At 39.4% G+C, this 20,670-nt stretch overlaps 1 protein-coding gene across 3 annotated transcripts in view; it reads right to left on the bottom strand.

Annotated features, from left to right (window-relative positions):
* Positions 1-20,670, bottom strand: part of usp4 (ubiquitin specific peptidase 4 (proto-oncogene)) — a 94,335-nt gene that overhangs the window by 52,615 nt on the left and 21,050 nt on the right. For all 3 annotated transcript variants that reach the window (XR_009645428.1, XM_060835372.1, XM_060835373.1), the window contains exons 3-5: positions 18,549-18,679; positions 12,450-12,576; positions 7,835-7,980 (exon numbers count right to left, since the gene is read on the bottom strand). Coding sequence is in view for 2 of the 3 variants with exons in the window: in XM_060835372.1 (XP_060691355.1) it covers positions 7,835-7,980; positions 12,450-12,576; positions 18,549-18,679 (404 nt within the window). In the remaining variant the exon portion in view is untranslated. The remainder of the gene's footprint in view (positions 1-7,834; positions 7,981-12,449; positions 12,577-18,548; positions 18,680-20,670) is intronic.

Below are 20,670 nucleotides of genomic sequence, written 5' to 3'. Positions count from 1 at the left end.
ATTGTAATGCACTAGCTGTCATTCATTTGAAATTGAGAATCTTCCTTACTGCCAACAGCAGACCATCAGCTCCGCCCAATCTGCCATAACTGACAACTTACTGCAGTTGCAAACCCAAATTTTGATGCACAACTGTCAGCTTTAACATCAGCACATTCTAGTGGACTATGTCACAAAATTAAAACCTCATGACTCACTAAAAACCAAGTAAAAGCAATCACAGCTTCGCCAGTTTTCAGTTAACTTTGATTTCATTGACTCACAAGAAATCTAACCCCAAAATACCTGCTTTTGTCATCTACTATCAATGATAATTTTAACTTTCTTGCTAAAATGAACAAAGAACACAATCGCATACAGCCAAATAGATCTACTAAAATCACTTGCTTTGGGGATTTGATAGAGACATAGATGATGATCAGAGGATTAGATAGGATAGATAATGAAGTTTTTTTCCTAGGATGATGAGGTCAGCTTGCATGAGGGGGACACAACTACAAATTGAGGGGGTAATAGATTTAAGACAGATATCAGAGGCAGGTTCTTTATTCAGAGTGGTAAAGGCGTAGAATGCCCTGCTTGCCAATGTAGTTAACTCAGCCACATTAGGGAGATTTAAACAAACCTTGGATAAACACATGGATGATGATGGGATAGTGTAGGGGGATGAACTTAGAATCATTCACAGGTCGGCGCAACACTGAGGGCCTGTTTTGAGCTGTACTGTTCTACATTCTACGCTCCTTACCAAACCTTGAAGAGATCTCTGCAGTCAAATGTACAAGCAGTTTCTACTCAAGCTTCATGATATAACATTTAGCATGTTACACAGCAAAATTAATTGCTGGAACAAAAGCACTGCACCTGAATTATAAACAGTACTCTTATTAACTGACTGGGGGTGGAATGTGGGGTGGAAGAGAGCACACGAGACAGAACAAGAATGATCGAGAGAGAGCACCACAGAATGATGCAAAATTGTGTGGCGGTAACAGAATTTCCCACGTACTCCTAAACATTTTAAAGGTATGAATGAAAAAGGCAGCACTTGACAGCGTACCTGACCATTAACCAGCAATGAGAGAGAACATTTAGGGGAAATAAAGATTGGTATCACATGTCCTTTATAATGTAGCAGCTTGATGACCGTCTTAGCTTTGGCTCAATGATGATGAAGAGTAACCATTTAGAGTCATAGAGATGTACAGCACGGAAATAGACCCTTTTGGTTTTAAAAGTTGCAAACAAAAGGTTTTGTGATTTACACATGAAAGGTGAAACTATCATGGTATTCGAACAGATGAATGACTCAACAGACAATCGAGGTATTTTTCAATGCATAATTTCAGTTACATCACACTGTAAATTTTTGCTATAAATTCTGTGCCTTAGGATTGTGTCCTCCACTATCACCTGATGAAGGAGCGGCGCTCCGCAAGCAAGTGTGCTTCCAATTAAACCTGATGGACTATAACCTGGTGTTGTGAGATTTTTAACTTTGTACACTCTAGTCCAACACCGGCATCTCCAAATCATGATTACTTAGGTTTACCACAGACTGGATTTCAAAATCCAAATGTTAGGACTCACCAGTGGTTAGGGCAGCACGGTGGCACAGTGGTTAGCACTGCTGCCTCACAGCACCTGAGACCCGGGTTCAATTCCCGAATCAGGCGACTGACTGTGTGGAGTTTGCACGTTCTCCCTGTGTCTGCGTGGGTTTCCTCCGGGTGCTCTGGTTTCCTCCCACAGTCCAAAGATGTGCAGGTCAGGTGAATTGGCCATGCTAAAATTGCTCGTAGTGTTAGGTAAGGGGTAAATGTAGGGGTATGGGTGGGTTGCGCTTCGGCGGGTCGGTGTTGACTTGTTGGGCCGAAGGGCCTGTTTCCACACTGTAAGTCTAATCTAATCTATATGGTCAGCATGGTATCAACCATTGGGATGAAATTGGCACAATACACGATTACTATTTGGAAATGAAAATCAATACTTTTGGTTAAGAGGTTTTGCAATAGGTTACCTCAGGAGGGTACTATAACAATTAATGTTCAATTGCATGAAGCTATCTGAAGTTGTCAGTGTATCAGAAAACAAATGCTACATTTAGCGGTTCAAGTCTGCAATTTTGAATTTTTGTATTGAGCCCTTTCCTCGGTTGAGCATAAAATGATTCAACTTTGTGGATCTAATGCCACATTTTCAGTTATGATTCAAAACATAACAGTCATGCCAATTTAAAAGTGGAACAAAAAATAATTGATTTCTTATGAACATTTTGGATTGCTCTTAAATAGAAAATGGTTAGGTAATCACCCTGTTTTGTTGGGAAAGTTTGTCGCCTTGGTCATGAGCTCTGTTTATTGTCATTCACAGGGTGTCAAATAGACTCTAAATAGATTTTGCTTGCATTGCTGTTTGCTAAATAAATAGGTGTTGCTGAAAAATACTGTTTGCTGTCAGTCCCAGTCCAATTCCATCCAATGGTTGTCAGTGGTAACATAACAAAGACTCTGCCTGATCTCACAAATGTCTTCAGGGCAGTGTTGTGAAATGAAGGCTCTGTGTAACTTGCCAAACAAATACATGCTACTCCATTGCTACAGTGATGAATAATGAAGTTCCTGGTCTAGTATATGTAAGCCACTTCTCACTTCTATGCGTAGCTAACTGAGTCCAAGGCTTCATTTGGATTTCACAATCTGCATGATGCAAGTTTTACAAGTCACCAAAAGCAAATATTATATTCTCAGTTTGATGAATCAGTGGCTGCCATATCTACATTTTGTTATATTCTGATGAAAATTCACTCCATTGCAGCTAGGATAACAGAAATGTTTTCAAAACAGTCTCCATGTTTGAATGTTCTTGGCTACTTATATCAAGATTACAGAAAAACATTTTAAAAAGTTGACTGTTATGCAGTACAATTAACAAATTAAAGAGGCAAATGGAAGATTTAATGTGGGTTGAACACTATTTTGTTTAAATGCATATATTTGTTATAGAGTCAATCACACAACGCAGAAACAGACCCTTCAAGTCTAACTCATCCAGGCGACCAGGTTTCCCAAACTAAATTAAACCAGCCCCATTTGCCTGCATTTGGCCCATATCTTTCCAAAGCTTTCCCAATGATATTCCTGTTCAAATGTCTTTTAAATGTTGTAACTGTACCTAACTCAACAATTTCCTCTGCAGTTCATTCCATATACACACTACCTTTTGTGTGGAGAAGGTTGCCCCTCAGGTCTCTTTCAAATCTTTCTCCTCTTACCTTAAACCACTAGTTTTGAATTTCCCTACCCAAAAGACCCTTACTACTCACCTTATCTATGCCCCTCAAGATTTTATAAACCTCTATAAAGGGTATCCCTCAACCTCGTAAGCTCCAGTTCTCCTTACCACCCAAACCCTCCAGACCTGGTAACATACTTTTACCATTTCAATATAATAGCATCGTTCTTATAGCAGGGTGACCAGAATTGTATATAGTATTCGAAAAGGGCCCTGTACAGCCACAACATGACTTCTCAACTCTTATACTCAGTGCTTTGAAAAATGAAGGCAAGCGTACGAAATGCTACCTCTACCTCCCAGTCTTTCTGACACCACTTTCAAGGATGTACCTGAACTTGTAGATCTCTGTTTGACAATATCCCCCAAGGCCCTACCATTCTAAGTCCCACTATTTTCTCTCTCCAAATTGCAACACCGCTCACTTAACTAAATTATACTCCTCCTGCTACTCCTCAGCCCACTGGCTCAGCTGATCAATATCCTATTGTACTCTTAGATAACCATCTTCACTGTCTGCTATACCATCAATTTTGGTGCCATCCGCCAATGTACTAATGATGCCTTTATTCTTATACAAACCATTTATAATTGACAAACAGTGGACTCAGCAAAACATCTGCAGTACACCATGGTCCACAGGCCTCCAGTCCAAACAAACCCTCCACAACCACCCTGCCACTGACCATCAAGCCAATTTTGTATCCAACTGACTAGTTGTCCCTGGATCCTATGTAATTAACTTTATTAACCAGTCTACTGTGCAGAACCCTGTCGAAGGTCTTACTAAAGTCCATGCTGTCAACGTCAACCACTCTGTCCTCATCTATCCTTTTGATTACGTCCTCTAAAAGCTCAGTAGTTTACAAGATGTAATTTCCCATGTAGAAAACCATGCTCACTATCCCCAATCATTCCTTGGCCTTTCCAAATTCACTTCAATCCTGACTAGCATCCCCTCCAAAGACTTACCCATCACTAAAGTCAGACTCACTGGTCTAGTTCCCTGGCTTTTCCTTTCAGCCTTTATTTAAAGTAATGGCACAACACTAACCACCTTCCACTCTTCCAGCACCTCACTCATGGCTGTAGATGATACTAATTGCTGCTGGGGCTCTGCAATTTCTTCCATAGCTTCCCACAATATCCTAATTATTGTCATGTTTACAATGAAAACTGACGAATAACAGTAGATCAAAAGATAGGATTTTACACCTTGAGAATATAAAGGCATAGAAGAAGTATGCCAGTCTCCCTCAAATGCTGGTCTTTAAAACATCTACAGTATTCTCTCATTTCCTTTGGCAGAAAGTTCCATGTTCTCAACTTCTGGCAAATAATTTTGTTTTGAATTCCCTTGTTGTTTTCCTGGTGACTAGTAAGAGGCTCTAGTCATAATCTTCCCCACAACAGGGAAGATTTGCCTGTGTCCACACTACCAAAATGTCTCATGATTTTAAACATTTGTTAGGTGACTCAACTTTTCCTCTCCAAAACAGACATGTCAATCCTTTCTGATATGTATATGCATGCATTTCAAGTATCGAAATTTTAAAAATGACTTCTGCACTGTCTAATATCTCTGTATCAGTTTTGTAACATGGCGAGCAAATATTCATACAGTACTTTGTGGTCTCACCAGGGTTTGTTGCATTCTTAGCATTACTTACCTCGTCTTTAATTCTATTCACCTACAATAAAGGTGACCGATTTATTTGCTTTCTTCTTTAAAAAAAGAACTTGCACAAACTCATGGCATAACTTTCAGTGGTTGTTGTATTTGGACATAGACCCCTTTATTCCTCTACCTAACCTATACTTTCCTCTTTGAAGCAATATGACCTACCTAAATTTTCCTACCAAAATGTCCATCCTTATATTACTGTGTTGAAGGTGGTTATGAATTAGTTGCTCTGACTGCAAATTCATTTCTCTCTCCAATTTGTTGCAATCCACTTCATTAACGCAAATTACTACAACAATGGTTCCAAGTCTGATTGAATAATGGCAATTAACCCCTTTGTCCACTTTCTGACTTGGGACACAACTAGCAAGACATTCCGCCCCTTATTCCTCCTTTCTACATTCTCTCATTTTATTAATTAATCTATTATCAGGTAGCTTTTCTATGGCATACTGAGAAACCAAATATCCATATTTGCTGCAATGGAATTAATCCATCCCAACCAGATATCTTATAGCTGGTTGGGTTGAATTAATCCCATTGCAGAAATATGTCCTGTTTAATCCCAAGAGCAGTGTAATTTATGTTCCTAGTAACAATGATAACACAAAGCAGCACAAATCAGGATTTCTCCCATTTACTGGGGACTTGCTATTAAAAGTTTGAAAGAAATCTCTATTTTGTCATACTGGCAAACTTCCTTTTAGGGAAAGGTGGTAGAATGGAACATATTGGACGTAATTTCTTATACAATTTTAAACTGTTCTAATTATTAATATTAATTACTTGAATGAAGTGAATACATGATAGTCAAGTTTGCCAATGACATAGAGGTAGGAAGGCAAGTGGTGCAAATTTCTCTCTGTAAAAATATGAGTTATGCATTTTGGCATGCATAGAAGACCTGAATATTATGTAAATGGAGGAAGACTGCAGAAAGCTATTGCACAGATGATTTTGGGAGTCCTAGTGCAGAAATCTCAAAAATGCTAGAATGCAAGTTCATCAGGTAACAAGGAAGGCAGATACGAGTATTAAAATAGGAATGCTTTGCTAAAACAGGCCAACCTAGAATACCATGAAGTGTTGGTCTCCTTATCCAAGAGAGGATATACTGGCATTGGAGGCAGTCTCGAGAAAGTTCATGAGGTTGATTGCGGGTATGGAGTAACCTTCTTTGAATAAAATAGCCTTTATTGTCATGTGCACTTGAACATGCGTGAAAAACCTTGTAATGACGCTGTTTTGTGGCCATCTTAGGTACTGGGTACCGAGGTACAGATATTTTGAGTAGAAGTTGAGTTGGTTGGACTTGTACTCATGGGAGTTTAGAAGGGACCCAAGTGAAACATACAAGATTCTGAGGGGGCTTGTCAGGGTAGATGCAGAGAGGTCATTTCCTCTTGTGGAAAACAAAATTGAAGTTAGCCCTTCTGAAAAAAACAGCAAAGGCGAAGTGCAGAATAACCTTTCCACAGCTTTTTGAGGTGGTGAAGACCAAGTGGTATTATTGTTACACGAGTAACTTAAGAGACCCAGGCAATGCTGTGTGGATGCAGTTTTGAATCCTGCTATGACAGATGGTGGAACTTGAATTGAATAAAAAACATCTGGAGTTAAGATTAATGATGACCATGAAACCATTGCTGATTATCAGAAAAATCCATCTGGTTCATCAATGTCTTTTAGTACATGAAACTGCTGCCTTTACCTGGTCTGACCTATGTGACTGCAGACCCACAGCAATGTGGTTAACTCTTGACTTCTCTTGGAACAAAGCGGGAGCACAATAAATACTGGCCTAGCCAGCGATATCCACATCCATGAATAAATAAAAAACACACTAAATAGGGGATGAAATGCACTGCCTGAACAAGCTGGACATGGCACTGTTAAGCCATGGGCTGAATCCCGCCAGCTGAAACTCGTAGGCTGGGACAAGGGATGAACAGCAGATCAGCAGCAACACGGATGGAGAATAGCAGGCTTCGCTCAGCCATGTCTGGCAGTCTTCTTGGGCGGAGACTTCCGATCTGACATGGCAATCTTGCCCCGGCTGCAACTTCAGCGTATTCCATTGTTCCTTAAATCAGCTTTCCCTGAGCCCAGGAGCTGTCAACTGAACTGTGATGAATATTTTCTAAATTTTACTTTTTTATTATGTATGATAGGTCACTAATACAGGTGCAGTGGTGTAGCGACTTATAATACTTTTCACTGAATTTTTGATGTAAAAGTACACATGACAATAAATTTTTTATACCATGTGGTGGAGGTAGGCTGAATTGAGGCATTGAAGAGTGATTATTTGGTTAAAAATAATATGCAAAGGTATTGGGAAAAAAGCAGGAGATTGTCACTCGGCAATTATGCTGATTTAATGAGCTGGTGCTGAGACAATGAATGAAATGTCTCCTTTGGTGTTGTAACATTTCTGCGATTCTGAGTGATTAGGGACCAAAGAACATATCTTAGAGTAAAAGTCACCTATTTAAAACAGATGGAGAAATTTCTCCTCTCTGAGTAGTAAACCTGTGGAATTTATTTACAGCAGATGTGTGTCAAGATTGAGTTGCTAACAACACTCAAAGTTGTAACAGATAAGATTTTTAACCAGTAAAAAGAGGAATCAAGGGTTATGGAGAAAAGGGCAGGAAAGAGAGGATAAGAATCTCAGATCAGCCATGGTCTTATTGAATGGTGGTACATATCTAATAGACCAAATGGCCAACTCTGCTCCTAAATTTTATGGTTTTTTTAAGTGACTCAATATAACATCTTTTATTCTTAAATTTTGTAGTGCTCTCACTTCAAGCACCACTGTCTCAATGCATAATTGGAGAATTTTGTACTCACCTGTCCTTGATACAAACCAGCATCTTGTACAGTGCTATCTGGTTTGTTAAGCTGCTCATAAGTATTTGTCATGTATCTATTCCACAACCTTGTCTCCTTTTCTGCTGAAATATTGAACAGTTTTCGCATCTCCTTTTCTATTGTATCTGTTTTTAAAAAATAAGGGGCAATTAAACACATGAATCAATTAGAAACAGTGATTTTTTTGAGATTTGTAGCTCAGGTTGAGATGCAGCTAGTAGGTTTCTTTTCAGACATTTTGTCATGATGCTCAGTAACATCAGTAAGCCTCGGGTCAGGCGCTGCCGTTCAGTCCCGCTTTCGTATGTGTGTCTTGGTCTGTTAAGGTGAGTGATACCATTTCCAGTTCTTTTTCTCAGAGATTGGTAAATGGGGTCCAAATCAATGTGTTTATTGATGTTGTTCCAGTTTGAATGCCTGGCCTCTAGGAATTCCGTGCATGTTTCTGTTTAGCTTGACCTGGGATGGATGTGTTGTCCCTTGTCTGCATGCAAGGATAGTGGGTCACGTCTTTTGGTGGTTAGTTTCTGCCTGTCTGTCCAATGTACTGTTTGCTACAGTTTTTGCATGGTATTTTGTAAATGACATTTGATTTGATGGTTATTGGTACAGGATCAGTAGCTGTTTCAGTAAGTTGGTAGAGTTGTGGGCTACCATGATGCCAAGGGGTCAGAATAGTCTGGTCATCATCTCGGATATCTTTGTGTGTGGCATGTTGTTCTGGGCACATGCCCAGAAACTCTAGCTGCACTACCATACATCAAAGACATCTCGGAGGTGACTACCAGACTACTCCAACCCCTTGGAGAAGGTGAGGACTGCAAATGCTGGAGATCAGAGCTGAAAATAGGTTGCTGGAAAAGCGCAGGTCAGGCAGCATCCAAGGAGCAGGAGAATCGACGTTTCGGGCATGAGCCCTTCTTCTCATGCCCGAAACGTCGATTCTCCTGCTCCTTGGATGCTACCTGACCTGCTGCGCTTTTCCACATTTTCAGCTCTGATCTCCAGCATCTGCAGTCCTCACTTTCTCCTAGAAGATTTTAACCTACTGTGAATCCTCTTGCAAGGATGCCTTCCTTGAAGAAGCTCTCTTCCTCCCTCTACAAGGATTCCTGAAGAAGGGCTCATGCCCAAAATGTAGATTCTCCTGCTCCTTGGATGCTGCCTGACCTGCTGCGCTTTTCCAGCAACATATTTTCTACTCCAACCCCATGGCATCATGGTAGCCCACAAACCTACCAACACAAAGTTTCTGATGAACCTAAAGGACCATATGCCAACAACCAGCAAATCAAATGCCCTTTACAAAATACCATGCAAGGACTGTAACAAACTACACTGGACAGACAGGCAGAAGACTAGCCACCAGGATACACGAACACCGACTAGCCACCAAAAGACATTACTCACTATCGCTAGTATCCTTACAAAGAGATGAAGGAGAACACCAGTTCGACTGGGACAACACATCCATCTTGGGTCAGCCTAAACAGAGACACGCACAGCAATTCCTAGAGTTTTGGCATTCAAACTTGAACTCCATTAATGTACAATTCGGAACCCATTTACCAACCTCTAAGAAGCAGGACAGAACACCAGCGCTTGACCGGAGACACTCTGATGTTACCAGCATGGTGATGAAATGGTCTAAAAACAAACCTTCTAGCTCAGCGCTAACTTATCGACCTGAGCTACAAACCTACTCAAACATCGCTAATAAACAATGTTTTTAAATTAAAAGTTAAAGGGTCATTTGGAAATTATTTTAACTTGGATATCAAAGAGACTTTACATGCATTTAGAAACTCAATTTATGCCATGTGACTGACATGGTTGCCTCCCAAAGAATGGTGCCCGACTTGACTGATGGACGATGGAGATGGGTAAAACAAAGACAAATATCATGATTTTCAAGATATTAAGGGGAGCAAATATGAAAAGCAAACTCTTTCTGGAGCGTTCATACAACTAGGGACTTTATCTTCAATTAAACCTTCTCTCAGGGTTTTAACCAAACACTTATGGTCTGGATCCTTTAAACTAAATTTTTTTACATAGAGGTAACCTCTTTTACAATCTTAAGCTACCTTCCTTTCTCAGGAGCAACCAGTTTACACATCCAGCTTCAACCAAGACTGTCCAAACTGAAAATAAAGCTTTTTGCCACCCCCTCTCCCCAAGCTATTCATTTCCCCTAATCAAAAGAGAAAGTAAAATATCAGTCTCTGATTTCCTAAACTGAAGACTTAATGGGCAAGAGTTTACTTCATTTGCTCACACAAGCCTTCCAAAGCAAATTGCAAAGAAAACCTCCCAAAGTTCTCATTCACCTCCCCAAGCATTCACTCGATGTTTAAAAAGAAAACGACTGCTACAGAAATAGTTATGTTAATCATTAAAACTCCTTCAGTCATAGAAAACACTTGTTACTAGTTCAAAATTCCAATATAAATGACATTGGAACATGTAGAAGTGATTCGGGTTTCACACATTTTTGTTTCTACACATATACTTGATGAATAAACCGATTACTGCGTTATTTTAACATCACTTTTACTTGTAATAAATACGGTCAATTGCTCACTTTGTGTTGAATATGGATAATTTCAAAGTTAGACAGCTAAATTTGCTATCTTTTAACGATAAATCCAAACTCTCATAATGCTGAACTGTAGATGGCAGTGTATGACTGATGCTTTCCATGTGGGAATCTGATAGAGTATGAATATACTGTTCAAAGCAAAATTTTACCTTAAACCTCCCTTATCCATTGGCTACTAGTGTTATGCCACTGACCAAAATCGACACTTGCCTTGAACCTGTGGACCAGGAACTGCCACAGAAATAATACAAGGGATTTATTTAGAAGGGAGAAATAACCCATAACCTGCAAGCCTAAAAAGCTACTGTTGCAGCAGTTCAAAGTCTAAATTAGTTACTTTCTTAGCAACAATGTAATGCTGTCATGTACAGTATGACCTCTTGCATACTCTCAAGGCTCCTAAGGCACTCAGTTATCCACAAGCAAATATCCCCTGTCACAGTTGTAACAACAATGTTGCAACAATTCAAAAATTGGACAGGCTGCAAGAGGTGCAACAATCAGGAATCCAAGACATACAAAAAAGAGTCAGCATTTATAACACTTTTTGCCAATGGCCATACCAGTCTGAAAACATCTGATCTCAGAAGCTAAGCAGACTCACATTTGGTTAGTACTTGAATGGGAGATCATTGGGGAATAGTAGGTTTTTAGGGGTTTGGAAAGATCAGGCAGTACAGTATCAGACTTTTAAGGACGCAGTGTCCCTATCTTTGAGCCAAGAGGCCTGGATTAAAGTCCCACCTGTGCTCAAGGTGTGTAATAACTTCTCTGTACAGAAGGTTAAAATATTTATCAAAGTGTCACTGCGATTTGATGTTTGCCTAGAAATTTACTGTAAAAAGCTGAGTATATCTTGACCTTTTTTTTTCTTCTGAAAGCTATCCTTATGTTGCCTTAATTTTTTCAAATGATGCCACTTCTCTTGTATCCACATGTTGGAAGCTGAACCCTTCCATTTTTCTACTGGATGGGAAAAGTGGTGCCGGCTATCTATTCTAGGTCTCCATTTCCTGTACTGGTGCTGGTTTGGTAGTATTGCTCATCATGGCATTTGCCTTTCTTGTTCTTTTTATGATTCTTAGCTACTCTAATTTGTAGTTATAATGCATGTTTTAAGTGTGTTTAAAAAGTAAAAATGTTGATTCACAAGAGAAACATCCACACTACCTGGTAATCTGCAATATGCCTAAATCATCTTGCCACAGGTTTATTAGATCAGTTCTAAATTTCTGGCAATGCTGCTTTTAACAGCTTGTACTTAAACTTACATGAACTTGTAATAATTAGAATCACACTTATATTTATTAAGATTGTGGTTTAAGCATTGTCCTTTAAATGGAATGTGTTAATCTGTACAGTCATGCTACCAATTTTAGAACCGAGATGTTTGTACTTCAATTGCTGATTCACTGAGAGGTATGCTTTCAAAATTACTTGTCAAAGGCAGCCATTCGTTTGGATGATGAGATAAATTTTCCCTGTATAAACTTGGTAAAGCCCCACTGGTCAGAGTCCACCTTGTTCTAGCTACCTCACTTACAGTTTCAAAAGAATAGTAAAAACAAAAGTCAGAAAGCTTGAATGTATACCCTTTAGAATTAGTCTAAATCAGAATTGTGAATGCCAGAGACCTGAGATAAATAAAAATAGAAGTTTGGAGAAACTCAGCTAGTCTGGTAACACCTGTGCAAAGAAATCAGAGTAAGCATTTCTGTTTTGAACTTATTTTCTCTCCACAGATCTGCAGAGTTTGCCAAACCTACTGAGTTACTCCAGAAACTTTTGTCTGTCTCTTACCCTTTAGAACTGTTCAGTGGACACATTCAGTGTTTATTTTTAACTGAATTTACATCTATTCATGATGGAAAGGTGCATCGCACTTCCAAACCTTTAAGTTTAAACACTTAGGTGAACAGGATTTACTTTGAGATGCAACCTTATTTTACACTAGGATGATGTCCGAGAAATAACACAAAGAAATGGATTTACCTATGGTATCTGCTTTGCTGAAATGGCGTGTCACCACATTGTCCATGTTGCTGTTCTCACACAATTTCAATTCTAAGAGGTAAACCTCTACTTTACAGTGTTTTACAAACATCCCATGCTCAACCACCTGTGAAAAGAATGGATTACTACATTAGAAAACACAGCAAAAGGAGGTAATCATGGCACAGTAACAAAGATTAAATGCAAAAAAACTTTCATTGACCTATGCCTTTCAAATCTTCAGGCTTTTCCAAATCAAGATCCTTCAAGCTATGCTCCCAGATCTGTGTGAACTGGCCTCAAATTGGTGGAAAATTCGCTCAAGTGGTCAACCATCTAGACTTATCTACCCAATTTGTAATCAATTGAAAAGGTTCACAACAGTATTTTGTAGATTATTCAACCTAGTAAATTCAAAAGTGTTACTGCACCAATTATAAATCAACTTCAGGACAGTTGCAGCTTAGGGTCTTAAGCTATTAGCTTGGACATAGAAAAAAAACACTGTCCCCGACTATCAAGAACCATGACAAGCCAGTGTACAACATGGATTGATTTGCATATCTTGACAGCTTCTTTCCAGTAAGGACAGACGCTGACGAAAATTCAATAATACCTTTAGTGTATCAGCACAGCTTTTGGCAACTGAGGGACAGTGTTTCCTGTCAGCATCAAATTCTGGCACCAAAATCATGGGTTTACAGGGCAACAGTACTATCTACACTTCTATATACATCAAAGACATGGTCAATGCAGAGCAGATATCTCAACTCAAGAGAATTATCACCAGTAATGTCTCTGCAAAATCCTGCATATCCAATAGCAGGACATGGAGGTGTCAGTGTTAGACTGGGTGGACAAAAGATAAAAATCACAAAACACCAGGCTATAGTCCAATAGGTTCATGTGGAAGTACAAACTTTTGGAGCACTATGCCTTATTCCAATGTGAGTGTTCTCTCTCAGACTGAAAGCATTGAGCACTGGTTATGGTCAATCAGCTATGTTGGGCAGGCCTCACTGTCCCCACACCTGAGAAGAGACTTCCAAAACAAAGCACCTATTCCTAGCACCACCATAACAAGTGGTTATCAAGAGGACAGAAACAAACTCTGACAAGTCTCTGGAAAAACACTCAACAGCCCCTTTGACTCATAGGACTCTCTTACTCATGGCACCCAAACTAGATCAGAAGCATCCACCAAGATTTAACCACCTCAGGCATCCAAGCAGCCCAGATGGAGGCCAAACACTAACAACAGATGAAAGCCAGAGCTTCCTCAAAACCTACCTCTCCAAACATCAATAGCCCCATCTGCAGCAGGGTATGCAAATCAAGCTTTGGGCTGTTTAGTCACCTCAGGACCCACTACTCCAGAATAGAAGAAATTCTTCCTGGTCTTGGGGGATTGGCTAATGTATATAACACATCAAATACTTCAAAAACTATGATAGGCAAGTAATCATTAAATTATGAAACAGATTTGCGTAGTCATTGCAAGAATAATCTGTAAACACCACATTGATAGAAAGCACACAATTCAAGAACCAAGTTCTGATAATATTCAGATATGTGCTCTTTGAAAAGAAAGAAATTTTAAATTAATTTTGATTATTCCACTCACAAGGTTTGATTAAATTATGAGATCGTTTCAATAAACTGGCAGCTTTAGCTTTTTGGTGTCACACTCAACTAGTCTGTTAAATATAGATGAAATAGAGGTTGACAGCTATTGTATCAAAATGGAACATAATGTGGTTAGGTACCGATACCGATAACATGGGAACTCTGCTCAACTAAAACACTGGCTTGGATCCTTTCGTAAATATTATGGAATATTATATTATCAGAATGATATAGATAGATAAATAGATAGAAGATAGAATAGTATAGCCCACTATGTTGAGTCGAGACTTAATCCTAATGTAAAATATAGTAACCTATGCGCCCCTCAACTCACTGGTATCCATGTTCATACCCAGCAGTCACTTAAATGTCCCCAGTGACTTTGGCTCCACCACCTCAGCTGGCAACACATTCCATGCATTCACAACTCTTTGTAAAGAACCTACCTCTAACGTCTCCTTTATACTTCCTCCTAATATCTTTAAACAATGACTTCTCGTACCAGTCAATCCTGCCCTGGGGAAAAGTCTCTGGCTATTGACTATCCATTCCTTTCATTATTTTGTACACCTCGATCAGGTCTCCTCATTTCCTCCTCCGCTCCAGAGGAAAAAGTCTGAGCTTACTCAACTTTTCTTGGTAAGCAAGCCCTATAGTAGGGTGACCAGAACTGGACACAATATTTCAAGTGCGGTCTCACCAGGGACTTGTACAGCTGCAGCAAAACCTTGCGGCTCTTAAACTCGATCCCCGTTAATGAAAGCCAAAACACCATATGCTTTCTTAACAACCCTATCCACTTGGGTGGTAACTTTGAGGGATCTATGTATTTGCACGGCCAGGTCCCTCTGTTTCTCCATACTGCCAAGAATCCTGTCTTTAATCCTATATTCAGCATTGGAGTTTGACCTTTCAAAATGCATCACTTTGCATTTATCCAGGTTGAACTCCATTTGCCGTTTCTCAATCCAGCTCTGCATCCTGTCTATGTCGCGCTAAAGCCTGCAGTAGCCCTCTATACTATCGACGACACCTCCAACCTTTGTGTCATCTGCAAATTTACTTACAGTGTGGAAACAGGCCCGTCAGCCCAACAAATCCACGCCGAATCTCCGAAGAGCAACCCATTCCCCTGCATTTACCCCTTCACCTAACACTACAGGCAATTTAGTATGGCCAATTCACCTAATGCACATTTTTGGACTGTGCGAGGAAACTGGAGCACATAGAGGAAACCCACGCAGACATGGGGAGAATGTGCAAAATCCACACGGACAGTTGCCTGAGCCTGAACTTGGGTCTCTAGCACTGTGAGGCAGCAGTGCTAACCACTGTGCCGTCCATCTGCCCAGACTACATGCAAAAGTTCCCTCCTGATCAGCCCAACCTTTTCCCTATCATTCTCTTATTCCTCACGTATGAGTAAAGTGCCTTTGGATTCTCCCTAATCCTTCTTGCCAAGCCTTTTTTGAGCCCCCTCCTGGCTCTTCTCAGTCCATTTCTGAGCTCCTATGAAGCTATTAAGTCCATGATAAAATTCCTGATTTCACAATGCTCCTTGGAACATAGTGATCTGGGGATCATCAAAAATGCATTAGTTTACAAAGACTAGATTGCACACTTGGGTTTTCTAAATTTTGTGGACTCATCTTGACTGAATGCAAATAGAGTCTCTACAGTATAAACTCCATGCTGTACAACATGGGCTCATAGCATAAAGCCACACCCAATTAAACACCAATCTCTGTACATAAGTGAATATATCTAATCTCTGTATGATACTGACACTGAATCAACAGAAAAGGTAAAATGCTTTACTCAGACTGTAAACACAAGGAAAAAATACGGCAAGAAGTGTTAGACCATTTGAACCATTAGATCTGCGCCATTTTTTGATCATGGCTAATTTCTCAATTCCATTCTCCTTCCTTCTCCCTGTAATCCTTGATCCCCTTACTAACCAAGAAGCTACTAAAGAATTTCCAATGCTCTGTCATTACCATCCGTAGATCAAAACTACAACACACACATCAAAGTGCATGCTGGCTCAGCAAGTGGACTGCAACACACCACCACATAAATGACTCCCAATTTAGCAAATTTGAAATTACAAATGCTCATTGACCAAGTTTCACCATTCTACTTAAAGCTGCATAAAATGGCAGAACTTCAATAATCACTTCAGACATGTTATCCTCAAGCTAACATTTATTCTTTCAAATTACAATAAACAAGTAAAATTTGGGGTTAAGAATTTAGACAACATTTACGTAAATGCTAACAAAAAAAAACACTTTGGGCATGCGTAGTCATGTCTGACACATACTTATACATTACGATGCCAAAGAATGTAAAGATGAAGTTTTGAAATTCAGATGCTTGGATTTTTCACACTTACAAAAACAAGAAATAGAATAGCATAAAGCCACTAAAACCTATGCCTTGTACCTGAGCAAATGCACAATTCTAAAATACAATAAAAACAAAGCTTAAATGAATTAACCTGTGCAATATCTATGCATACTTTGCTCATCTCAATTTATCTATCAGCAGTTAATTTCCATATTAAAATATCCTCAAATGTTACATCATTGATACAGAATATGGAGTGGATATTTGCCTATTTGTAAGCCGTGTTTCTACGAAAAAGAATTATTACACCATAAAAATCCATTATGGAGAATAAATTATCCGTATAAACTAACTTTCTCAAACTTACCTGTATTAGCATGGCTGCTTAGAACTGAAATATACATGTTGCAGAAAATTCTGTCCAACAATTAATTTTTATTCTTGCCATTAACACTGTGCATGAACCCAGTGAGGTCAATGAATGGTGGATTAATAGATTTCGTTTAGTCCCACTTTTATTTGTAAGGCACAAGTTAAAGTTGACAAGCAGTTACATTTTTGGTTTAAACAGGCAAAGGTTAATTTATTACAAGTCATTGCTGAATGTTTCTTCTGAATAAAAGGATAACATTAGAAACAGGAAAATACAGGTATCAAGTTTAAAATTAGAACAGACGACACAAAAGAATACTTTCAGAAGAAAGCCCAATAAGTCTCTGTGATATATCACGCAGACCCTGTTGCTCGAGGGTTTTGTTGTTGAAACAAAAATCAATGCTATGATGGCATTTCTCATACATGTAGATGCTGCAGGACAGCACATTTTAATAGTGAGAAGGCAGTGAGAGGTTCTGTAGGTGTGACAATACGAGCTGCCAAGTTACTTCATAGCTTTGACATTGATCTTTAAATCGTCATTGTCTCCAGGAATAGTGCCAGAAGACTGGAGGATAGCAAATGCGGTTCCCCTGCATCTCACCTGTCTTTCGTCATTCACTCTTTACCTGGAAATCTGGTCATTCTGATTGGTTCAAGATAAAAGGAAAGCTGCCTTGGCAGAGTTTCTAAAACTATTTTTAGCTGGCAAGCTAAGTTAGCTGCTGATAGTGGGTGATACATACAATAAAAATACATAATAAGACACTAAGATTCCAGGGGGTTCTTTCCTCACCTGTGGTTCTTAACCTTCCTTCTGGCCAAAGTCTAAATTACATGGTCATATGAATTGTTAATAAATATGGTTAAAAATCACACAACACCAGGTTTTCTTGGAAGCACACAAGCTTTTGGAGCAACGCTCCGGAAGCTAGTGTGCTTCCAATTAAACCTGTTGGATGAAAACCTTGAGTTGTGTGATTTTTAATTTTGTACTCCCCAGGCCAACACCGGCATCTCCAAATCATAATAAATATGGTAATGGTTGGGACAAAGGTGTTTAGATGTCTGGATATGATTCTTTGTAAATCACATACAACTAAGTTCTAACATCAAATGACTTGTAGCAACCATGTTTTCTAGCTTGTATACATGTCAATTTATAATCAAGTTAACTTTTCTTTAAAACAAAACCAGTAACCTTGAATATTTTTGCCTAAAATTACTAGACCATAACTGACAGTGGGAGCAATCTTTTGTTTTTTTTTAGTATATCTGGCTTGGGGAAGGAATATATTACAGCTAACCCCTGATTTGCTGTGTACATTGAGAGGTTTACACTGTTCATGCTCAAATTATGCAGACAGTTCAGCAGTTATCTTAAAATAAACACTTCGTTGCAGATTTATTAAGTTCAATTAACTTGGTAATTTGAGCATTGGCACCCATGGAAGCTACAGCAGTATTTTACTATACGTGATCCAACTCAAATACTCAAGCTTGTGCCCACTAAGGTTGTCTAGCAGCCTACTCAAAACACTTAGGAACGGGCAATAAATGTGATTTTACCAGCATTGCTCCTATCTTTAAAAAAAAAACTGATTAAGAACAGTGTCTCTCAAAATATTATTCAGCAGAAATTATACTTCACTACAATTAAATTCATCGTCAAAACAAATTTTAACAATATTAAATTGAAAGTCAGAAATAGGTCCAAGGAACTAATATGGGTTTAAACAGGCTTACCTTTCGTACAATGGGTTCCTGACCTACAACGCAACCATACCAACTGACCAACTTGTTCCAAGCTTCAGTGGGAACCAAGACATAATCCAACTCATCAATCAAGTGTTCTTTCAGGGCCTGTGTTTCTATATCTATGAAAACCATAGGTAACAAATTACAAGTTAAGATGCTGCAATATTAAGTTCTCATTCTTCCATGTTCCTAAACATCTTTACCTGTGTTTGAAATGGACGGGTGGCTAAATTCACAATAAAAATAATTAAACTGATTATATGACAAACACTTAGGTGAGACTTAGATATAACTGCGAATGGTTCAACTAGATTTTTTCTCAAAATAATTCACATCTTTGAGACCATTCAGATGAAGCGATGCTTCCAAAGCTCAGCGAATAATATGCTCTTTTAAACACATGTAACTTACCTGCAACATGTTCAGCAACTGGATAAAGTATACAACTTTTGGCTCAAATTATTCAGGTTTGTGTAAAATCCTTAATCCGCTATCCTTGACTTGTCTTTAAAATATTAGTTCATCCCACTTTGCTTTCCTTTTTAACAGCTTAGTGTACTGCTAGTGTTAGTCAAGAAAATGGCCCAATATGCAAAGAATAGAGAAAAAAAAATCCAAAGAAAGTGGGGTAGGGAGCAGCAATAAGGCCATGTAGAAGAGTTGCAAGAGATGCCACCATTAATTTAAATTCTGTACATGAGCCAAATCATGTACTATGCAGTCTTTAGAATCCAGGTTTGTTGGTCTCTAATCTTTAAAAAAAATACCGTTTGGAATTGGTTGAACTGAATTGAATCTATTGTCATGTGTACGAAACAGTGAAAATCTTTGTCTTGCAAGCAATACAGGCAGATCACAACATTAAGTAACACATAGGTAAATAATAGGTAAACAGCGACAAAAACAAAAACACAGGTACAGGCAAATGTTAAGAGTTTGTGCATCCATTTCGTATTCTCACAACAGTAGGATAGAAACTGTTTCAAAACCCACTGGTGTGCACGTCCAGGCTTCAGTACCTTCTCCCCATGGTAGATTGTAGAAAAACATTGCCAGGGTGGGATGGATCTTTGAGAATGCTGGTGACCATTTCTTGACAGCCGGCCTGGTAAATGGATTCCATGGAGGTTGGCCTTTGTGATTATCTGGGCTGAGTTCACCACTCTCTGTAACCGTCTCCGATCTTGAATGGTACAGTTGCCATACCAGGTAGTGATACATCCAGATAGAATGCTTTGGATGGTGAATCTATAAAAGTTGCCAAATTTCCTTACCTGCCAGAGGAAGAGGAGATGTTATTAGGCCTTTGTAACCAGTGCGTCCACAGAAAGAGTCCAAGAAAGCTTGTTGTGGATGACCACTCCCAGGAACTTGACACTCTCCAGTCGTCTCTGTGCTGTTAATGTGTCAGGGGGCATGAGTAACATCCTGCCAAAAGTCAAGAATAAGTTCCTTGGTTTTGCCAGCATTGGGAGCTAGGTTGTTCTCAATGCACCATTTTTCCAGGTCCTCCACCTCCCGTTTGTAGTCTGCTTCATCACCATCTGAGATTCAACTGACTATGGTGGTGTCATCAGCGAACTTATAAATGGCATTAGTCTGGTATTTGGCGACACAGTCATGGGAGAATAGTGAGAAAAGTAGGGGGCTGAGTACGCATCCCTGGGGGGGCTCCAGTGTTGAGAGCTGGTGAAGATAAAATATTGTCCCCAATCTTCACAGATTGTGGCCCATGGGTCAAAAAACTGAGGATCCAGTTGCAGACTGTGTTGAAGGATTCTTAAGTAGCTGCTCTTGGTGTCAAGGTGTTCAGGGAGGAGTGAAGGGCAAGTGATATGGTATCCGACATGGATCTGTAGGTCCGATAGGCAAATTGGTATGGGTCAAGAGGAGTGGGGAGACTGGACTTTAATTAATGTCATGGCCAGCCTTTCAAAGCACTTCATGACCACCGAAGTTAGGGCCACTGAGTGGTAGTCATTGAGACATTCTGAGACGCAGGGATGATGTTGGCCTTCTTGAAACAGGCAGGGACAGTGGCCTGCTGCAGGGAGAGGTTGAAGATGTCTGAGAAGATCTCCGCCAGTTGATCTGCGCATGCTCCGAGTGC

The sequence above is a fragment of the Hemiscyllium ocellatum genome, chromosome 14 (assembly GCF_020745735.1).
Source record: "Hemiscyllium ocellatum isolate sHemOce1 chromosome 14, sHemOce1.pat.X.cur, whole genome shotgun sequence".
NCBI classification, from domain to species: domain Eukaryota; kingdom Metazoa; phylum Chordata; class Chondrichthyes; order Orectolobiformes; family Hemiscylliidae; genus Hemiscyllium; species Hemiscyllium ocellatum.
The sequence above is the reverse complement of the archived record's forward strand: the minus strand, read 5'-3'. Positions and strand labels throughout refer to the sequence as shown.